General features: G+C 46.3%; 1 protein-coding gene across 1 annotated transcript; it reads right to left on the bottom strand.

Annotated features, from left to right (window-relative positions):
• Positions 1–1,058: 1,058 nt before the first annotated feature.
• Micb (MHC class I polypeptide-related sequence B) lies at positions 1,059–18,308 on the bottom strand. Its single transcript, NM_001017468.2, is given in 5 exon segments — positions 1,059–1,080; positions 1,231–1,752; positions 2,910–3,185; positions 3,389–3,652; positions 18,191–18,308. Coding segments are annotated over 4 exon segments (1,122 nt in total). The 5' UTR covers positions 18,282–18,308; the 3' UTR covers positions 1,059–1,080; positions 1,231–1,261.
• Positions 18,309–18,741: the final 433 nt, after the last annotated feature.

The following is an 18,741-nucleotide window of genomic DNA, read 5'->3' as shown; positions in this document are numbered from 1 at the left end:
TCCATTGGCTTGATCTGAGATGTTAGGATTGCCTCATCTGCATGTGGAGGGGCTTCGGGTGTTACCCCTACATGACTAATTGTCATGGTCCTCTTCATAGGGTGCCATGGTCTGTGACAGGGATCCTGTCAGCAGTATGTGAACCGCCTACCGTCCCCAGGCCTGAGGGTTCCAGGGATTCTGAACCCACTCAACCTTACCAAGTCTCCTGGCACAGTCTACTGCCCCACAATATAACACACACACACACACACACACACACACACACACACACACACACACACTACACAGAGACACAGAGAGAAACAGACGACACACACACATACCAGACAGAGACAGACAGACACAGCACATATACCACACACGCACACACACACACACACACACACACACACACATACTACACAGAGAGAAACAGACAACACACACATACCAGACAGAGACAAACACAGCACATATACCACACAACACACACACACACACACACACACACACACACACACACACACACACACACACACACAGATGTAGCCATGTTGAGTTCCAATGGACTGAGGTGAACTCCCTTGTCAATATTTAGAATATTGAAAATTATCTTGAGGCTATCTTTAGATTCCCCAATAACCCTTTTTGTCCATTTCTGAGAGTGACCTGCTATCCTTGTGACAAGTCGCTGAAACCTTTAAAATGTATCAAGGGACGCGTAGCTTCCACCATCGGGAAAGGTAAGGATGGCGTGAGTTCCTTCCCCTCTCTGCTGGAACCCGTCTACCTGATGTTTCCACTAATGTATTTGAGAATTATCTTGATTGATGACTTTCTCTGCCCTACTACAATAAACACTTCGCCAGTTGGTTGCCGCACTGGAACATGGTATTAGCGGAAATTTAAATCCGAGTTTCCAGGTCTTAGTCAGGCATATTTAGCCACGGGATAACCACGTTCAGTTCCCTGTGTTGTGAGAGCTGGGTTGTTTGGTTCTGATCGACACCACCCTTCTTCTGCCTGGCCTGGCCTCTCAGCGGCCTCCAGGATGTGACTGATGCAGGAAGAGCATCACTCACGTCCTGTCCCTCCTAACTGCAGCAGCAAAGAAAAGAAGGGAAAGACAAAAACAAAAACAAAAACAAAAACAAAAACAAAACAAAACAAAACAAAAAAACATAAAAGCTCTGTCTCCAGGCCCCGGGCTAGAAGGAAAACCAGATCCCCCCAGCAGGAGTTCCTTACCTGGAAGCTTCTTATCCTTTAGGCTCTGGATTCAGTTGGCTCTGGGCAGTGCCACAGACAACACGACAACGGGGAACGCAGATATGGCTGAGGCTGTAGCACAGCTGGAAGCATCTGGACTGTCCTTATTAGCATTCCCCGTAACCAGTCCGCCATCAACCACGTGGTCATTGTGTGTCCTATGGGGTCCTTCCGCCTCTTGCCTCGTAGCCCATGAGGCAGATGGCCATCCCATGCTCTCGCCAGAGACAGCGGTCTGCATGATGGTGCGGTTGCTATGCCTCAGGTTGCAGGCGAACTGTGGTTCCTGTCCAGGAAGAACCCGAATGGACACCCAGGTCTGGTAGGTCCCGTCCCCACTGGGCAGGATGGTCCCAGGCCCAAAGACATCCTGCTGTACCGGCTTCCCGTCCCGAAGCCAGAGCAGGGTGGCCACACGGGAACTCAGATTAAAAGCCCGGCATGTCAGCGTGATCCTGCCCACGGGATAATTCCTGCAGGTCACAATCACCACTGGGGAACCTGGGAGAAGAGGAGAAAGAGCTGGTGAAAGGTAGGGTGTGGAGGGCAGAAACTACACAACTACACAACCACGCCGTGTGCCTGTGCCCCCCCCCCAGACGATGTGCCAGTGGTGAGAGGACTGGGGAGTACAGCACGCAGTCCCAGTGATGCCTGATAACATGGAGTTATCAGGCCCCTATCTGCCAGGGGACGGCTAGAGGCCAGAAGATCAACCTTCCAGGGATGGCTTGGTAGGGACAGTGGGCTTCTCTAGTCAACAGATGGCTGACAATCTGACTTCGTACCCCCAAAGCTTGTGTCATGCACTCCAGGAGACAGAGAGGTGCTGCCGGACTGCGGCTCTAATTCTTTGCCTCTTGGCTTGACCCTTGACCTTGCTCATGAGGACTTTTGACCGGTTCCCAGCATCTTCACTGCCTACCCTATCCCCATTTCAAGGGGGATTTCTTTCTTTCTTCTTCTTCTTTTTTTTGTTGTTGTTTTTTTTTTGTTTGTTTGTTTTTGTTTTTTTGTTTTTGTTTTTTTGTTTGTTTGGTTTTTTTTTTGTTTTTTGTTTTTTTTGTTTTTTGAAATCATGAGACTTAGCCAAGGAGCAACTTTGACTATCACCCTAACAGGGCCTTGTAGAGCTGTGCATACCTGGGATCCAAGCATTCAAGAGGTGAATGTGGGATCTTGAGTTCCAAGCCAGCCTTGTATCAAAAACGGAAAGCTTAACCTTTCTCGAACAAAGCAGAGGGGCTGGAGAGATGGCTCAGTGGTTAAGAGCACTGGCTGCTCTTCCAGAGGTCTGAGTTTAATTCCCAGCAACCACATGGTGGCTCTTGGCTATCTACAATGGTATCTGATGCCCTCTTCTGGTGTGCATGAAGACAGAATACTCATATACATAAAATAAATAAATCTTAAACAAACAAACAAACAAACAAACGAACGAGCTGAGCTTCAGGTAAAGGACCCTGGCTATGGAACATGGGTAGCTTGCATTTGAATCTGTAGTCCAGGTCCACAACCGGATCCTTCTGTCTTGTCTTAACTCTGAGAAAACATCTTACCACCCAAGCCCAATTGTTCATAACTAACTGTGTCTCCTTCTGGGTTCAGAACATCCCTGAGAAAGAGGCTAATGGAGGGAGGGAGCCCCGTGTCAGTACCTGTATCCGGCAGAACATTACTCAAGGAAGCCAGGTGTCTCTGGAGCCGAGCAGGACATGTCTCATCCAAGAACGTCTTAACTAGGTCAGCTTTGGGTGCACGTGGCTCCTAGAACGTCTTCTTCTGCTGGGTGAAGGGCACATCCATTGTCCATGTGAGAGTCTTCTGGTCGAAGGTGAGGAGGTTCCGCCCTTCGTAGCCCAGGTGCCAGAAGCCTCTAGTGCTTCCGTTTCTTTGAAGCTCACAGTCCAGGGTTGCCTGAAGAGTGTATGGGCCTGGCACACCCAGGCAGGGACTTGTCACCTTCTTGTCCCTGGACCCCAGCTCCCTGAGACTCCAGCCTAGAAGGGACTATCCAGTGCTCTGCCCCATGGAAAGTGTTAGTGCTTTATTCAAGTCAGTCTGGCCGTGCCCTTCCCAGAATCATGGCTTAGTGATCACAGATGGGACCTGTGTAGCTCTGGTTCTCAACACTCACCTTTGTCATGGCCCTTCTGGTTTATCATATCAGCCATCATCTCCCTGAGTCTCTCCTCCTCCTTCGGCAGATTCTCAGCCTCTCTTGTACACGTCTCATCTCCCCCATGGCCCTTAATCCAGCATGCCCAGGGCTTTGCACTCCTCCTGTCTCCATTGTACCTCAGGAAGAGCTCATCGTCTACGTATATTAGGACCAGGAGCCTGGTCTGCTCAGAGCCCTCCAGAAAACAGGCTGTGACATCATAGCGCAGAGTGTGGGTTCCTGAGGGAGGAGGAGACAGGTGACATAGTTGACCGGTTGATAATTTCCGCAGTTAACTGCTTCTGCCTTGGGGCTGAACTCAGAGAACTGTACGGCTGTGGGTGTGAATGTGGGGTGCTTTGTTATAGCATGAAAGAGAGAAGGGGAGAAGTATTGTGAGCAGGAGATGAGGAAATTCAGGCCCCTTACCCAAGGGCTGGAGAGCATGAGGACATGGAAACAAACATGGGCTCTTCTCAGTCTTTTGAGACCGTGCATTTCATGTGATTACTGAGATGTGTGCTAACATCCGAAGAAGCAAAATACTCAGAGCTGTGGCCCTGCAACTTTGTTCCTAAGCCAAGAACCATAAATGCTGATAATCTGAAACTCATAGCAGTTAATGGAATCAGAGCCCATCCAAGGCGGGGTGGTGGTGGTGGTGGGGAGGTAATAAAATCCCTGCCAGTTATTTTGCAAGCTGGAATACAATAGTGTTCTGCTTGGGCTGGGGATGATGGTGCACGCCTTAAATCCTGGCACGTGGGAGACAGAGGTAGGGAGATCTCTGAGTTTGAGGCTAGTCTGGTCTACAGAGTGAGTTCTAGGACAGCCAGGGCTGCACGGAGAAACCCTGTTCAATAAAACAAAACAAACAAACAAAAGCAAGGAACAAAAGAGAGAAACAGAGTGGGGTGGGGGAGAATTTTCTGTTGAACACATTTCAGCAGGTCTTACGGGGTCGGAGGAATAGATTCCAAAGCTCTGGGTCTCAGAGCCCTCTAACTGCTAATGCCCCCCTAGCCTGGGGTTTACTGAATGCAGAGAGCTGTATCTCAAGCTACACCTGAGTTCTGAGGAATGGCGGATGGGCCAAGCTCTGGCAGCATGGGCTGGGGCTCAGCTGCCTTAGAGCTTTTTCTTTTTTCTTTCTGTTTGCTTGCTTTCCTTCAAAGTGGGAGTAACTCAATATAAATTGACCCATGGTCCCTTCGTGGGGAAAAATTAAAACAGGCCCAACTTCTAGTACAGGAACAATTGCAAGTAGGACACAAGTATATAGAGTTGGTATATTTTGTAATGTGGGGGAGGGGAGCTTTAGGGGGCCCATGCTGAGGTGCCTCCCTTCCCCCCCCCAGGTATCAGGCATATGAAAAATGAAGTTTATTTGGGACATGGGAAATGGGCTTGGGGAAGGGAGTAACAGCAGAGAGAGAAAGGAGACAGAGAAGGACAGAAAGAGAAGAGAGAGAAAGAAGAGGAGAGGCCAGCCGGAAACAGGTGGGGGGAGAGAGAGGACAAGGAGAGAAAGAAAGAGAGGAGAGAGAGAGAAGGAAAGGGAGAGAGAGCTAGAGAGAGGGAGAGAGAAGAAAGAGGACAGGCAGGGTCCTTTTATATGTGAACCAGGTGCTGCCTGGCTGTTGCTAGGTAACTGTTGGGCAGAGCCTAGAGGAAGTGCTAACAGCGCTGATTAAATTTCCTGGGGTACTGTGATGACGCTCTCCTCTCCTGCTCCTCTAATCAATACATAAATGCTTAACTCTCATGGTCGAGAAACTAAAATAGCAAAATTTGAAAATTTGGGCCATGTCAACTGGGCGTGCGACACCTTATCCCTTATCCTTCCTCCTCCTCACTGCCGACTGGGATTGCATATCGGCAAGGTAATGGTATAATAGAAGGTTATGCCTGTCATAATTCTCTGCAACTATCTGTACCTCCTCATTTACAAAAGGATTATGACGTAATAGTGATGGGAAGGACATGCTCTAAAGAAGTTACTGGCAAAGAACCTACGGAAATTATTGTGCTATTAAATAAAATGTGGGTGGATTATTTCTTCCATGAATGGAAAGAAAACGAGGAGGAGGAAGTGGAGGAGGAGGAGGAGGAGGCAGTTCTAGGTATGGTGGAGGAGGAGAAGGTTTATTGTAGATTTGAGGGAGGGCACAGCTGGAGGCAGGGACATCTGTGCTAGTCTGACCCTGAGCCATGTGAAGAGAGGGGGAGAGAGAAGAGCCAGGAGGCCAAGAGGCCAAAATGATAAAAAGTAAAAACAAACAAACAAACCAAAAACCAAAAACCAAAAACCAAAAAAACAAAAAACAAACCACATAACCAAAATGGCTGGATATGGAAGAGTTGATGGGGGAAGGGCAGCCCCGCTCCTGGGTTGCAGAGTTCAGGGTATGGGGTGGGATATACCAGCAAGGAGGACCCTGTAACAGGTCAGGACTGAGGGATGCTGGGAGAACCCAATGGCCAGGCCCAGTTTGATATGTTAAATGTCACCTCAGCCGGTTACTTTAGAATTCTGAGAAAGCGGGACACTGCAGAGTGAGTTTGGCCTTTTCAGCAGCCGGCTGGCTCAGCCGCTGAAGGACTGGACAGCCAGGGGATTTTCAGAAGCTCTTTATTGTTACCCAAAGGGCACTTTTATCAAACCTTGACCAAGCACTTCTCATCCCTAGACTTCCTGGTTTGCAAGGTATGTCTGGGGCTAAGTTATGCAATTGCTTTGTGCATCCTTGGGAAGAGCAACTCCATAAATCTCAGATAACAACCACTATTTACAAAAGGCTACTTACTTCAAAGCCTAGGTGCCATCAGTCCAGAATTCATGCCAGATACAATGGCTCTGCTAAAATTCTGCTACATACCAGCTTAGCCTTTTCATTGATAATAAATGACGAGGCAACATAATCATCTTTCACTGACTCTGGGACATTATTGTTCCCAATGTCATGACCTATGTGTCCCAAGGAAGCTGGAATGCTGGCCAAGACTAGGAGAGAGAGGGAGGGGGAGGGGGAGGAGGGAAGGGGAGAGAGAGGGAAGGGTGAGGGAGAGGGAGAAGGAGGGGGAGGGGGAGAGGGAGAGAGAGAGGAAAGGTGAGAGGAAGAGTGAGAGGGAGAGGGAAGGGTGAGGGAGAGGGAGGGGGGAGGGGGAGAGGGAAGGGTAAGGAAGAGGGAAGGGTGAGGGAGAGGGAGAGGGAGCGGGAGGGGGAGGGGGAGAGGGAGAGAGAGATGGAAGGTAAGAGGAAGAGTGAGAGAGAGGGAAGGGTGAGGGAGAGAGGGGGGAGAGGGAGAGGGAGAGGGAGGGGGAAGGGTGAGGGAGAGGGAGGGGGAAGGGTGAGGGAGAGGGAGAGGGAGAGGGAAGGTGGAGGAAGAGGGAGAGGTGAGAGGAAGAGTGAGAGGTGAGAGGAAGAGTGAGAGGTGAGAGGAAGAGTGAGAGTGAGAGGGGACAGGGAGGGAGAGGGTGAGTGAGAGGGAGAGGGGAGGGGAGGGGGAGGAAGAGGGAGCAGGGAGGAAGAATGAGAGGAAGAGGGGAGATCTGGCCACTTCACTCTTGCTGTCTAGCTCCCAGGGACCATCTAGAGCCAGGAAGTGCAGGCGGCTTTGAAGCAGTTTGTGAGCATGATCACCAGGGAGCAGGGGCGGGTCCCCCTCCCCTCCCCCTCGCCTGTGCGCCTGCTCGAGCCACTTTGGAGCCATCTGGGATGCAGATTCTGAGGGCTCCTGGAGCTGATGAGTTGCTGGAGCAGTCCGCAGTGGGATTGAAATCTTCCAATACAGATAGACTAGGGACAGAGGTGAAGTTAGAGTTAGCAAACATTTTTAGCTTGTGCGAACACTTGAAACTTCCAGGCCCACGGTCCTAGTAGTGTGGGAGAGAAGTCTCAAAACCAGGGAAAAGAGTGGGATCCCATTCTTGAGAATAGGCAGTAAGTGGGGAAACTTAGACTGGTGGTTGCCTGGAGAAGGTTTGACCTGTGAGAGGAGGATCCCAGTTGACTTAAAAGGATTGTTTACAAAAAGAGATATAAGTTTTAGATGTGCTAATATCACCACTCTTTGTACTCTATACTGACATCTACATTGTAGAAAGAACTGCCGCCCCGTGCCTTTGACTTATAGTAAAAGCTTGGGAACCTGGAAATGATTTTGGGTTAAAACCATCTGCGAGTTTAGGTCCTTTCAGAGCTTGGTAGTGAGGGAGACTGCTTGTGTTTTTAGCAGAACTCCAGGACAGGGAGGCCTGATCAAATGAACTGCCAAGGTAGCTGTCGCCCTGGGGAAGGAGCTGTTGTTTGTTTGTTTTGCTATTGTTAAACTGACACAGTCAATACCATCAGGGGTCTGAGAAGGATAAACTACAGCAGAAAGTATAATCTAAATGGTCTACTTATCACTTTCAATGACAGAGATTCACCCCCTACCTGGATAGTTGTTCTAGGCGTTGGAATTCAGATCTGGAGCAAACCGCTCAGGTGCATTTTTATTTAACGTCACAGAGTGGACCTGGCCTCCAAGTTCCCCGGCATCCCTCAGTTCCTAGCCTGGCATACAGGCTCCCCCTCCCCCAAGCGGCTCTGCCCTACATAAACTATGTGGCCTTTCCTTCCTTTTTTCTTCTCTCTCCCTCTCTGCATTTTTCTTTCTCCCTGTGTGGGCACACTCTTTCTCTCTTTCTCCTCCTCCTCCCCTCTGTTTCCTTCTTCATGGTGACTTCTCTGGTCTTGTTGCTTAGGACCTGCCTGAGAGCTGCTTCCCAATAAGCCCGTCTTTATACATTCTAATCTGGCTTGAATTAAAGTCACGGCTGCATGGCATGGGAAACCTTTTTTTTTTTTTTTAAAGATTTATTCATTTATTATATATAAGTACACTGTAGCTGTCTTCAGACACACCAGAAGAGGGCATCGGATCTCTTTACAGATGGTAGTGAGCCACCATGTGGTTGCTGGGAATTGAACTCAGGACCTTTGGAAGAGCAGTCAGTGCTCTTAACCGCTGAGCTGTCTCTCCAGCCCGGGAAGCTTTTTTATTAAGCATTTTAAGTGCCATAGTCAGCAGATGGCTGACGAGTTTGAGGACCATTATCTATTAAGTATGTGTGAGCCAAACAAACTGTGTTTTAGTTACTTGCTTTAGGCTTAGCCTTGAAAACATATACAGGAGGCTAAACAAAGCTTGCCACTACGTGAATTACACAGCAGTTTACAAGACAGTAGCATTTTTGGTTGTTTTTTTTAGTTAAGGTTTCTATGTGTAGTCCTGTGCCACACCCACTCCAGTGGAGTCTGTCTGACACGAAGCTCTTGTGCTTCGTTTCTATCCAGAACAGAGGCCTGTGCCTGGAATGGCTCGGCCTCCTGGAAGGCCCTGGCCGTCTCCCTATAAATAGATGATGACTGGGGTCTATGCTTGCGGTGGAGGTGCCTTCTGTGTTCTAGCCTTGGTGATCTTAGCAACTTTAAGCCTGTCAACAATATCTGATTTTAAGAACATAGCAGTGTGGGAAGATGGTCATGTACCTTTAGATGTCTCAGGAGCTAAAATTTCAGAGACGGAAACGTCTCACACCATCATGATCCTGATAAACTCAATGGCTGCGATGAATTCAATTGCTGCACCCATTAGCTCCCAGTAAATAGGAGAGAGAGTAATTGCAGTTACTAACAACATGACTGTTCCAGAAAAGCCTTAATCCCGTTTTGAAAAAGTTTTGTTTAGCATGATTCAAAATAGTAACGATTTTTTTTAGAAAGATCATAGACAAGTTCCAACAAGTTGAACAAACTTATCAAGAGTTAACTATGGTTATAAAAGTTTCCTTATTAATCTGAGGGGCCATAAATATAGAGTTTAAATTTTATTAAAACAAAGGTAAGGGGCTAGGGAGATGGCTCAGTGGTTAAGAGCACTGACTGCTCTTCCAGAGGTCCTGAGTTCAAATCCCAGCAACCACATGGTGGCTCACAACCATCTGTAATGGGATCTGATGCCCTCTTCTGGTGTGTCTGAAGACAGCTACAGTGCACTCGTATACATGAAATAAATAAATCTTTAAAAAAACAAAACAAAACAAAAAACCCCACAAAGGTAAATGATGAATGCATACCCGGTGCCCACAAGTCTGGCAGTATAACTGCAGTTTTCTAAACTATTGTCTGCGGCTGAGAACTGTTTCCTAGACTGTATGTTCAGCTTTCCTCCTTGCAAGGGACATTTGGTGGGGTAACGAATAAGAGCTGGATGACTGCCGATTATGATGGACCTGTTCTAACTGCTTAAATCTATGCCAAGAAGTAAAGCTTTTTGCAGCAGCACACACCTCGAGTTTGTGTCTGTCTGTCACGCTGAATCTGTTCTCTACCTGAAATCCAAGCCTTGGTCCCTCTGCTGACACACTCCCCTGGGTGGTCTGCGGCAGTCCTGCCTGTCCTGGACTCACTCTGTAGACCAGGCTAGCCTCAAACTCACAAATAGATCTGCCTGCCTCTGCCTCCCGAGTGCTGGGGTTTAAAAAAATGTGCACCGCTGACTGCCCAGTTGTGAGTAGTTTTTTGAAGATGAGGATCTTACAGGTTTATCCCTGTTTGAGGCTTAAAAGTGTGAATCCACGATTTAATCGAAGATGCTTGAGCTTTAAAATAAAACTTTAAACCACAAGTGCAATCCATAGGTAGACTAGGAACTTTCCTGATCTTTTTTTATTGTGTGCCAGGATAGAATTTCACAGTTCTTGTATGACTCAATGTAGCTGCTCTGGGCTACTTTGTGGGTTCTTCTTTTCCCCACCTTTTATCCCCAGGTTTTGCCTCCTAAAGCTAGGTAGGAGAGAACAAGGTTAGAGGGGAGGGAGGAAAGTCCCTGAATGTAGTTTGTTTCCTTTTGTTTCTTCTGTGATCATAGTTACTCACAAACTACAAACTACAGCCAACTCCAGCTCCCTCCCCGGGCACCTCCCATTTATGTACCCTCTCAAAAGCTCCCAGAATTCCAAGCATCTGCAGCTGGCAAAACCACACCTCTGCCGAGCAGGAGGCGAATCATGGTCAGCTGCGGCAAACAGCCTGAAGCAGCTTCACATTCCTACTCCTGGATTAAAACGAAAGCATGCAATGTTTCTGTGGTTTTTTTTTAAAAAAGAAAAAAGAAACAAAACTTCCAGAATTTTCAAAAATATCACCACATTCCCCTTGCTTCTGTTTTAAGCCATTAATTGTGCTGAGTGTATCAGGAAATTATAAACAAAGACATTTTCAATGAAATAAAGGCTTTTGTGTCAGTGCCCAAGGTTTTCAGGAGATCTCTCCTGCTCAGTTCTAATTTTTATCAGTTTTGGTGTATCCACAGGTTTTCATTTCCTGTGGAAATAGAAACAAATCTGCATTCCCAATGTAAAACTTTTGCTGGCTTCCATTCTGATGTTGATATATCCTTATAATATATGCTGATTTAATTACACAGTTTTTCTTCCTTTTTTAAGATTTATTTTATGTATTTGAGTACATTGTCACTGTCTTCAGACACAGCAGAAGAGGGCATCGGATCCCATGATAGATGGTTGTGAGCCACCATGTGGTTGCTGGGAATTGAACTCAGGACCTCTGGAGGAGCAGCCAGTGCTCTTAACCACTGAGTCATCTCTCCAGCCCTACACAGTTTTTTCCATAACCCAGTGTCTCTCAGCTGCTGTCGTTCCTTTCTTATTAAGGTTCAGAAAGTTAACAGAGTACCATTTAATCTATCCCTGGGACTCTTTATTCTTTCCTTTCGTTTTATAAGCATTTCTTTTAAGGTGGGATTACATTTTCCTACAACTGCTTGTCCTGTAGGATTGTGCAGCATACCTGCAATGTGCTTTAAATTACAGTATGCAGAGTTGCCTCATCTTACTGGAGACGAACGCAGGGGCATTGCCAGCCTTAGTTTGTGCGTGCGTCCCCACAATAGCCATTACTTCTAGGAACTGTGCCTACAACTTGGAGGCAGAGACTTCCCCCCCTGCCACTTTCATCATGCCCACCTCAGCCATCATTACTTGAGGACGTGGCTCCTGATGCACCGGATGGACGCCAGTCCTATGTTACGTCACCATTTGCTATTCTGTACCCAGAGGATAGAAACATTACTAAAAACGAGCATATGCATATAACGTTTCCTGTGAAAAATGCTATATGACCAGCTGCATACATTCCACCGTGAGCCCTAAGGTTTTCCTCATTGTATGTCAGCCACCTTATGTTTTGCTGCCTGTTAATCTTTCACAGTCTTGGTAGGAGAGTTCTGCTATGGATGCACTGGAATGGGTTGCTAATGCTCTCTCGAGGTCAAAGAGATTTATTGCTGCACTCATTCTAGGCGCTGGGATCTACGTAAGCCCCGGTTGTCGCTTTGGTACGACAGGTGCACACTGTTCACCATATAAATTATCTCAACATATTTTCTTAGCACTGATCCCACAGAAAAAGATCCATACAGGTTTGACAGACAGAACTAATGTTTTACAGGAAGCCATTGTTTACATGGAGACTCAGATTCTGAATATTAAGGCACACTTAACCACCCTGTGCCATGCCAATTATAAATGGATTTGTGTTATTCCTCTGTCCTGTAATAGGTCAGAGAGGTCCCGAGATCAAGTCCATGCACATCTGAGAGCTGTTTGGAAACTCTGCATTCTCAGGTTACTCATTCTAGGCTGCAGAAGAAGTGGCTAGTTACTTTTCTTTTTTTTTCTTCTTCTTCTTTTTCCTTTTTTTCGGAGCTGGGGACCGAACCCAGGGCCTTGCGCTTTCTGGGCAAGCGCTCTGCCACTGAGCTAAATCCCCAACCCCTACTTTTCTAATTCAGTTAGAACATTTGTTTAAAAAGTTCCTTATGGAGTTTCCTTTTAAATTTAGGAATTATTATAGGGCTAATTGTTTTGTTTCCTGTAGGGGCTGATTGTGATGCTAAGTCCTTTTATCCAATTGTTTGTTTTTATTTAAGATTTATTTATTTATTACATATAAGTACACTGTAGCTGTCTTCAGACACACCAGAAGAGGGCATCAGATCTCATTACAGATGGTCGTGAGCCACCATGTGGTTGCTGGGATTTGAACTCAGGTCCTCTGGAAGAACAGCCAGTGCTCTTATCCGCTGAGCCATCTCTCCAGCCCACCCAGTTGGTTTTTGATCTATCAGTAAAGATGCCAGGGGCAAATCGTTGGGCGGAAGGAAAGAGGCCAGACTTCCAGGTTCCCACTAGAGTAGGCTAGGAGATGCAGGGGAAGAAGAGATTTTTACCGTGCTTTAGAGGGAGAAAAGGCCACCAGCCATGTGAGATCCACGGTGGAGTGGTCATCAGTCACGTCCCCAACTGGGCTGGAGTAGAAACTAAAGCTGAGGGCAGATTTAGGGCGTTGAGCTAAGAGTATTTGGAGGGGCAATGCTAACAGTGGGAGATTAGAAGCGCCCAGCAATTGAGCCAAGAAGGCAGGTTGAAAATAAGCTAATGGGTGTGTGTCTTTCATTTGCATTGTGTCTGAGTTCTGGATCTTGTGATTTAGGGATGTGGTCACAGGTTTCAGTGGACACCAGGAAAAGACAGGGTTATGAATAATTCTGAGTACAAGAATAGTGAAGGGAGTGGTTCTGCTGCTAAGGTATTGCTCCCCAATTGGTTCTTGATTTGTCAGTAAAGAAAGCCAGGGGCCAATTGCTTGGTGGAAGGTACAGGCAGGACTTCTGGGTCCCAGGAGAGAAAGGCAGATGCAAGGAAGGAGAGAGAGGAGCTTTCTGTTATGCTTTGGAGGAAAAAAAAGCCAGCTGCCATGTGAGGTCTCAGAAGGAGCTACAGGCAGGTGGCCATAGGCTGGCATGTTTGGCAGGGGCTAGGTGGGACTAGCCACTGAAGTTTCGGGCAAGTGGAGAGACAGAGATAATAAGTTGGTAAGGGCACCCTTTTCCGGGTGGGAGAGAGTTAGTCATTGTGACTTGAAGGCAAGTTGTAAAGTAACAAACTGAGTGTGTTGTATCTTTTATCCACAGATTCAGAGAAGCTGTAAGGGGGCTGGTGAGCCTTGTCACCTCTCATTACCAAAGGCAGGTGTATCACAAAAGGGGAGTCAGGTAGGGGCTCCAGAGTGAGCTTAGAAAATGCTCAGAACTTAAAAGGCAGTAGCTTAAAACTACCCACCACAGAATGGAGAAGAGCTGATTAGCCAGCTCAGCTGAACAGGACTTCAAAAGTAGGAGGTAAGAGATGATCTGTTTCTCGGTAAATACAAACTGTCATCAGCTCAGCATAGGAAACACTTGCTACTATAGACTGGCTTGCTTAAACTTTGTTAATCAATGACAAAAGAATGATTGCTTTGGGGCTACAATGAACTGGTGGAGAAATAGATGGGAAATGTTTAGTGAGGTATGAGTTTCAAAGAAAGAATACATTATAGATAATTCTGTTGTAACTTTATTTCATATAATGATTTTAATTTGTTTTTGAAGAATATATTCTTGGTGTGATTGTTTTTGGAGACTACGTAGCTTGTGGCTATGAGGTAACCTTTTTCTTCTGTAGAGAATTTTTGCCTAAAGTGGTATGTTTACCCACACAGTGTGTGTGTGTGTGTGTGTGTGTGTCTCTGTGTGTGTCTGTGTCTGTGTGTGTGTGTCTGTGTTCCCAACTTTTCACAAACCCCAGAGAATAAACTTTTTTTTTTTTTTTTTTTTTTTTTTTTTTTTTTTTTTTTTTTTGCTGGCCCTGGAGAATAAACTACAGAATCAGAGGAAATTAAAAAACCATCAGATCCTACTATAGTAACCTGGGCTGGCATTTTTGTTCTCTTAGGGTCTGTATGACATCTGTCCAGGATCTTCTGGCTTTCATAGTCTCTGGCGAAAAGTCTGGTGTGATTCTGATAGGTCTGCCTTTATATGTTACTTGACCTTTTTCCCTTACTGCTTTTAATATTCTTTCTTTATTTTGTGCATTTGGTGTTTTGACTATTATGTGACTGGAGGAGTTTCTTTTCTGGTCCAATCGATTTGGAGTTCTGTAGGCTTCTTGTATGCTTATGGGCATCTCTTTCTTTAGGTTAGGGAAGTTTTCTTCTATGATTTTGTTGAAGATATTTACTGGTCCTTTGAGCTGGGAGCCTTCACTCTCTTCTATACCTATTATCCTTAGGTTTGATCTTCTCATTGAGTCCTGATTTCCTGTATGTTTTGGACCAGTAGCTTTTTCCGTTTTACATTATCTTTGACAGTTGTGTCGATGATTTCTATGGAATCTTCTGCTCCCGAGAGTCTCTCTTCTATCTCTTGTATTCTGTTGGTGATGCTTGTATCTACAGCTCCTTGTCTCTTCTTTTGGTTTTCTATATCCAGGGTTGTCTCCATGTGTTCTTTCTTGATTGCTTCTATTTCCATTTTTAATTCCTTCAACTGTTTGATTGTGTTTTCCTGGAATTCTTTCAGGGATTTTTGTGATTCCTCTCTATAGGCTTCTACTTGTTTATTAATGTTTTCCTGTGTTTCTCTAAGGGAGTTCTTCACGTCTTTCTTGAAGTCCTCCAGCATCATGATCAAATATGATTTTAAATCTAGATCTTGCTTTTCTGGTGTGTTTGGATATTCAGTGTCTGCTTTGGTGGGAGAATTGGGCTCCGATGATGCCATGTAGTCTTGGTTTCTGTTGCTCGGGTTCCTGCGCTTGCCTCTCGCCATCAGATTGTCTCTGGTGTTACTTTGTTCTGCTATTTCTGACAGTGGCTAGACCGTCTTATAGGCCTGTGTGTTAGGAGTGCTGTAGACCTGTTTTCCTGTTTTCTTTCAGCCAGTTATGGGAACAGAGTGTTCTGCTTTTGGGCGTGTAGTGTTTCCTGTCTACAGGTCTTCAGCTGTTCCTGTGGGTCTGTGTCCTGAGTTCACCAGGCAGGTCGCTTGGAGCAGAAAAGTTGGTCTTACCTGTGGTCCTGAGGCTCAAGTTTGCTCGTGGGTGTGAGAGATGGTATCTTAAGGCAGATAAAAAAATTAAAAATTCCAGGGCAGGAGCAAAGCCTATCCAGATGTTTATCAGGTGCAGGAGCTTCAACAACTCTAACATTTACCCCAAAGGGACAAAGCAGTTTGGGAACAATGAGGACGACCTGACCTTCCTCCGGCCTCAATAGCCCTGCTCCAGGAACTAGTTGACCATAAAACACTATCATGAGGACAATCCTGTGACTTTGAGAGTTTCCCCTTGTGACATTTTTGGTATTTCCTTCTGACATCCTCCCATCTCCTGGAGCTTGTGACTTCTTCCTTTAAAAAAGCCCTTCTCCCAGCCACTCGGGGTCGACACCTCTATCTCCTGCGTGGGATACGTGTAGGCCTGGAGATCTCCGTAATAGATCTCCGTAATAAACCTCACCTTTGCGTATTACATCCAAAATGGTCTCTCTGTGTCTGGGGTCCGCGATTTCCCGAGACTTGAGTAAGGGTCTCTCTTCGGGGATCTTTCAGGTGTTGCTTTTGAGCTCTCCCTGAGGGCTGCAACCAGGAGGACCTGTGCCGCCTTTTCCGGGAGCCCCCCTGCACCGGGGTCCCAGATGGCGTTAGGTGTTTTCCTTTGGAGTCAGAAATGTGGGCAGAGTGTACTCTCTTCTCCACTGCACACTTTCTTACACTTAAGTCATATTGTCCTGCCATGGCTTCTCTCTAGAATATCTATTTTTAATCTATATTTTAAACGAGAGTTGAATCCAAGTTACATATGTAGTATATTCTAAATAAGAGTTGAATCCCATATATAATGAATTGTAGCAAATTAATGTTATCCATGTATAGATTTTGATGTGAAGCCCTTTGTTATAAGCTTTTAAAAAATTTTTGGTTGTGAGTCTAGCCTTTAATGGCTGAGCCATCTCTCCAGTCCTATTGTAAGTTTTTAAAAAAGATTTATTTATTTTATGTGTATGAGTGCACTGTCCTTCTCTTTAGACACCACCAGAAGAGGGCATTGGACCCCATTACAGATGGTTGTGAGCCACCATGTGGTTGCTGGGAATTGAACTCAGGACCTCTGGAAGAGCAGTCAGTGCTCTTAACCACTGGACCATCTCGCCAGTCCCCTTTGCTATAAGTTTTAAGCCTAATTTTTGCTACAGATTTTATAGATTTTTTTTAAAAAATCATATCCAATGGATTTACAAATTCCGAGATAGAGCTTAGAGTACAGTCTTACAAGTGTTTTAAGTCTGGGAAGTAAGAGAACCCTTTAGCGATATGAGACCTTTGAAATTGTAGAGCAGAGAAAATTTAGATAGAAGCGATTTTGGGGTCATTGTGTAATGGTGAGGTTTGTTACCATATGAGAGAATTTGAAAAATCAAGCATGCCAATCTTGGGCCATTGATCTGTCAAAAGCAAGCAGCCAGATGATAGGGAGCTGGCTTAGTGAATAAGAATGCTTTGAGGAGCTGAGATTGGCAGCCCTGAAAAACTCACTGGTCAGTCTGCTGGAACCATGAGCATCTGCATTAGCCAGAGACCCTATCTCAGGGTAACAGAAGATCTTTGCTGTTTGTCCCTTGCATACACACACACACACACACACACACACACACACACACACACACACACACACACGTATGCATGCACACACACTTGCACACGCACACCCCCTCCCACAAGAACACACACAATTTCCCATTGAGAAAATTAATTCTAGGTAGCCAGGCAGAGCTCCAAGGCCAGCCTGGTGTACACAGCAAGTTCCAGGATAGCCAAGGCTACATAGTGAGACCATTTGCCTCAAACAATAAGAGACAACAACAATAAAAATAATTATCCCTAACATTAAAAGACAATCTTCTACAACTATCCCCGGAATCAAGGACCGGAGGGGAAATTCTCACACTTGCCTAGATTGTTCCCCTCCGCATACCCTCCCGGACACTCTCCACAGTTTGGCCCCTCCCACTCTTAACCGCTTAAGAGACTCGGTTTTCTATCCAGGCCTCTGCCCATGGAGACACTCACCAACTTCCCGGGTGTATCTTCAGGGCAGGGACACTAAAAGCCCCATTTCCCCCACACTCCCCCACGCATAAGGCATTTTCTGCAACCTTCGCTAGCTGCAGGCATTCTACTTTCTCCATAGAAGACCACCCACTGAGCTCTAGCAAAGGGCTTCCAGTTCGTTCTTGCAGGGGCTTCCTGATTTCACGATACCACGGTATCACAATAGTCCTATGCCCTCCAGCTGACAATAAAGCCTCCCCATGTGACCCCATGCCCACTTAAGCCAGCCAGAGGTATGTTTTACAAAAGCTGCTCAACTGGCTAAGCCTCTCGCCAGTTTCAGTTTCCGCGGCTCCGGCTCCATTCTTTGCCTCTCCCTCCTGTACCCATTCGCTCTGACCCAACCTTACAGGGGCTGAGGCGCATACTTTACATACCAAAGCAGATCTGATCTAGGTCTCCCGGTGCCCCCTCAGTCCCTACCTAGCTCAGGGGCTGGTCCCCCCCCCCCCCGCTCCCCCTCAGAGGTTTTTTTCCTTTATAATCCAGACTTCTCTGATCTCTCTTCTCTCCCTCTCTCTATGCGTATACTTTCTCTCTTTTTCTTCCCCCTTTCGTGTGCCTCCCTCCTCATTGTGATCTCCTTGGCTTGGTTCCTTGGGATAACTTTTGTCCAATATACTCTAAATCTGACTCATTTGACCGGCAGAGAAATAATTTATGGCTCACCCCTCCCCTCCTTAAAGGGATGGTCCCCATCCTGCCCAGAGCTTACCCTGGCTCCTGGATCCCTGTGACTCTGTCAGGAGCAGCGCTAAGATCAACAGTAGGACTGCTGGTCCTGCTGTTCCAGAACTGGCTTCCATTTTCCTCCTTTGTGTGGGCACATACTTCTTTTCAGGGCCCCGCCCACTAGCTAAGTATGACACAGGGCCTCTGACACAGTCTGGGGGTGAATGGTAGAAGTTTTTTTCTTTTTTCTTTTTTTTTCCGGAGCTGGGGACCGAACCCAGGGCCTTGCGCATGCTAGGCAAGCGCTCTACCACTGAGCTAAATCCCCAACCCCGAATGGTAGAAGTTTTAAAGTTGCCCTCCTAGACACAAAGTTTAGAGCAGAAGAAAAAAACAAAACAAAACAAAACAAAACAAAACAAAACAAAACAAAACAAAACAGGTTAGGCCCCAGAATTGTATGTTCCAAGAAGCCTCTCCTCGGGCTATAGAATGGGTAATTACATTGGCCGACTCAACAGCTTTCTCCCAGAAACTAGATGACCATAAATCTTAGAGAACAATCTGAGAAGCAGGAGACAGCTTCTCCTAGGA

Source organism: Rattus norvegicus, chromosome 1, assembly GCF_036323735.1.
Source record: "Rattus norvegicus strain BN/NHsdMcwi chromosome 1, GRCr8, whole genome shotgun sequence".
NCBI lineage: Eukaryota > Metazoa > Chordata > Mammalia > Rodentia > Muridae > Rattus > Rattus norvegicus.
Note: the sequence above shows the minus strand (reverse complement) of the source record. Positions and strands in the feature narration are given on the sequence as shown.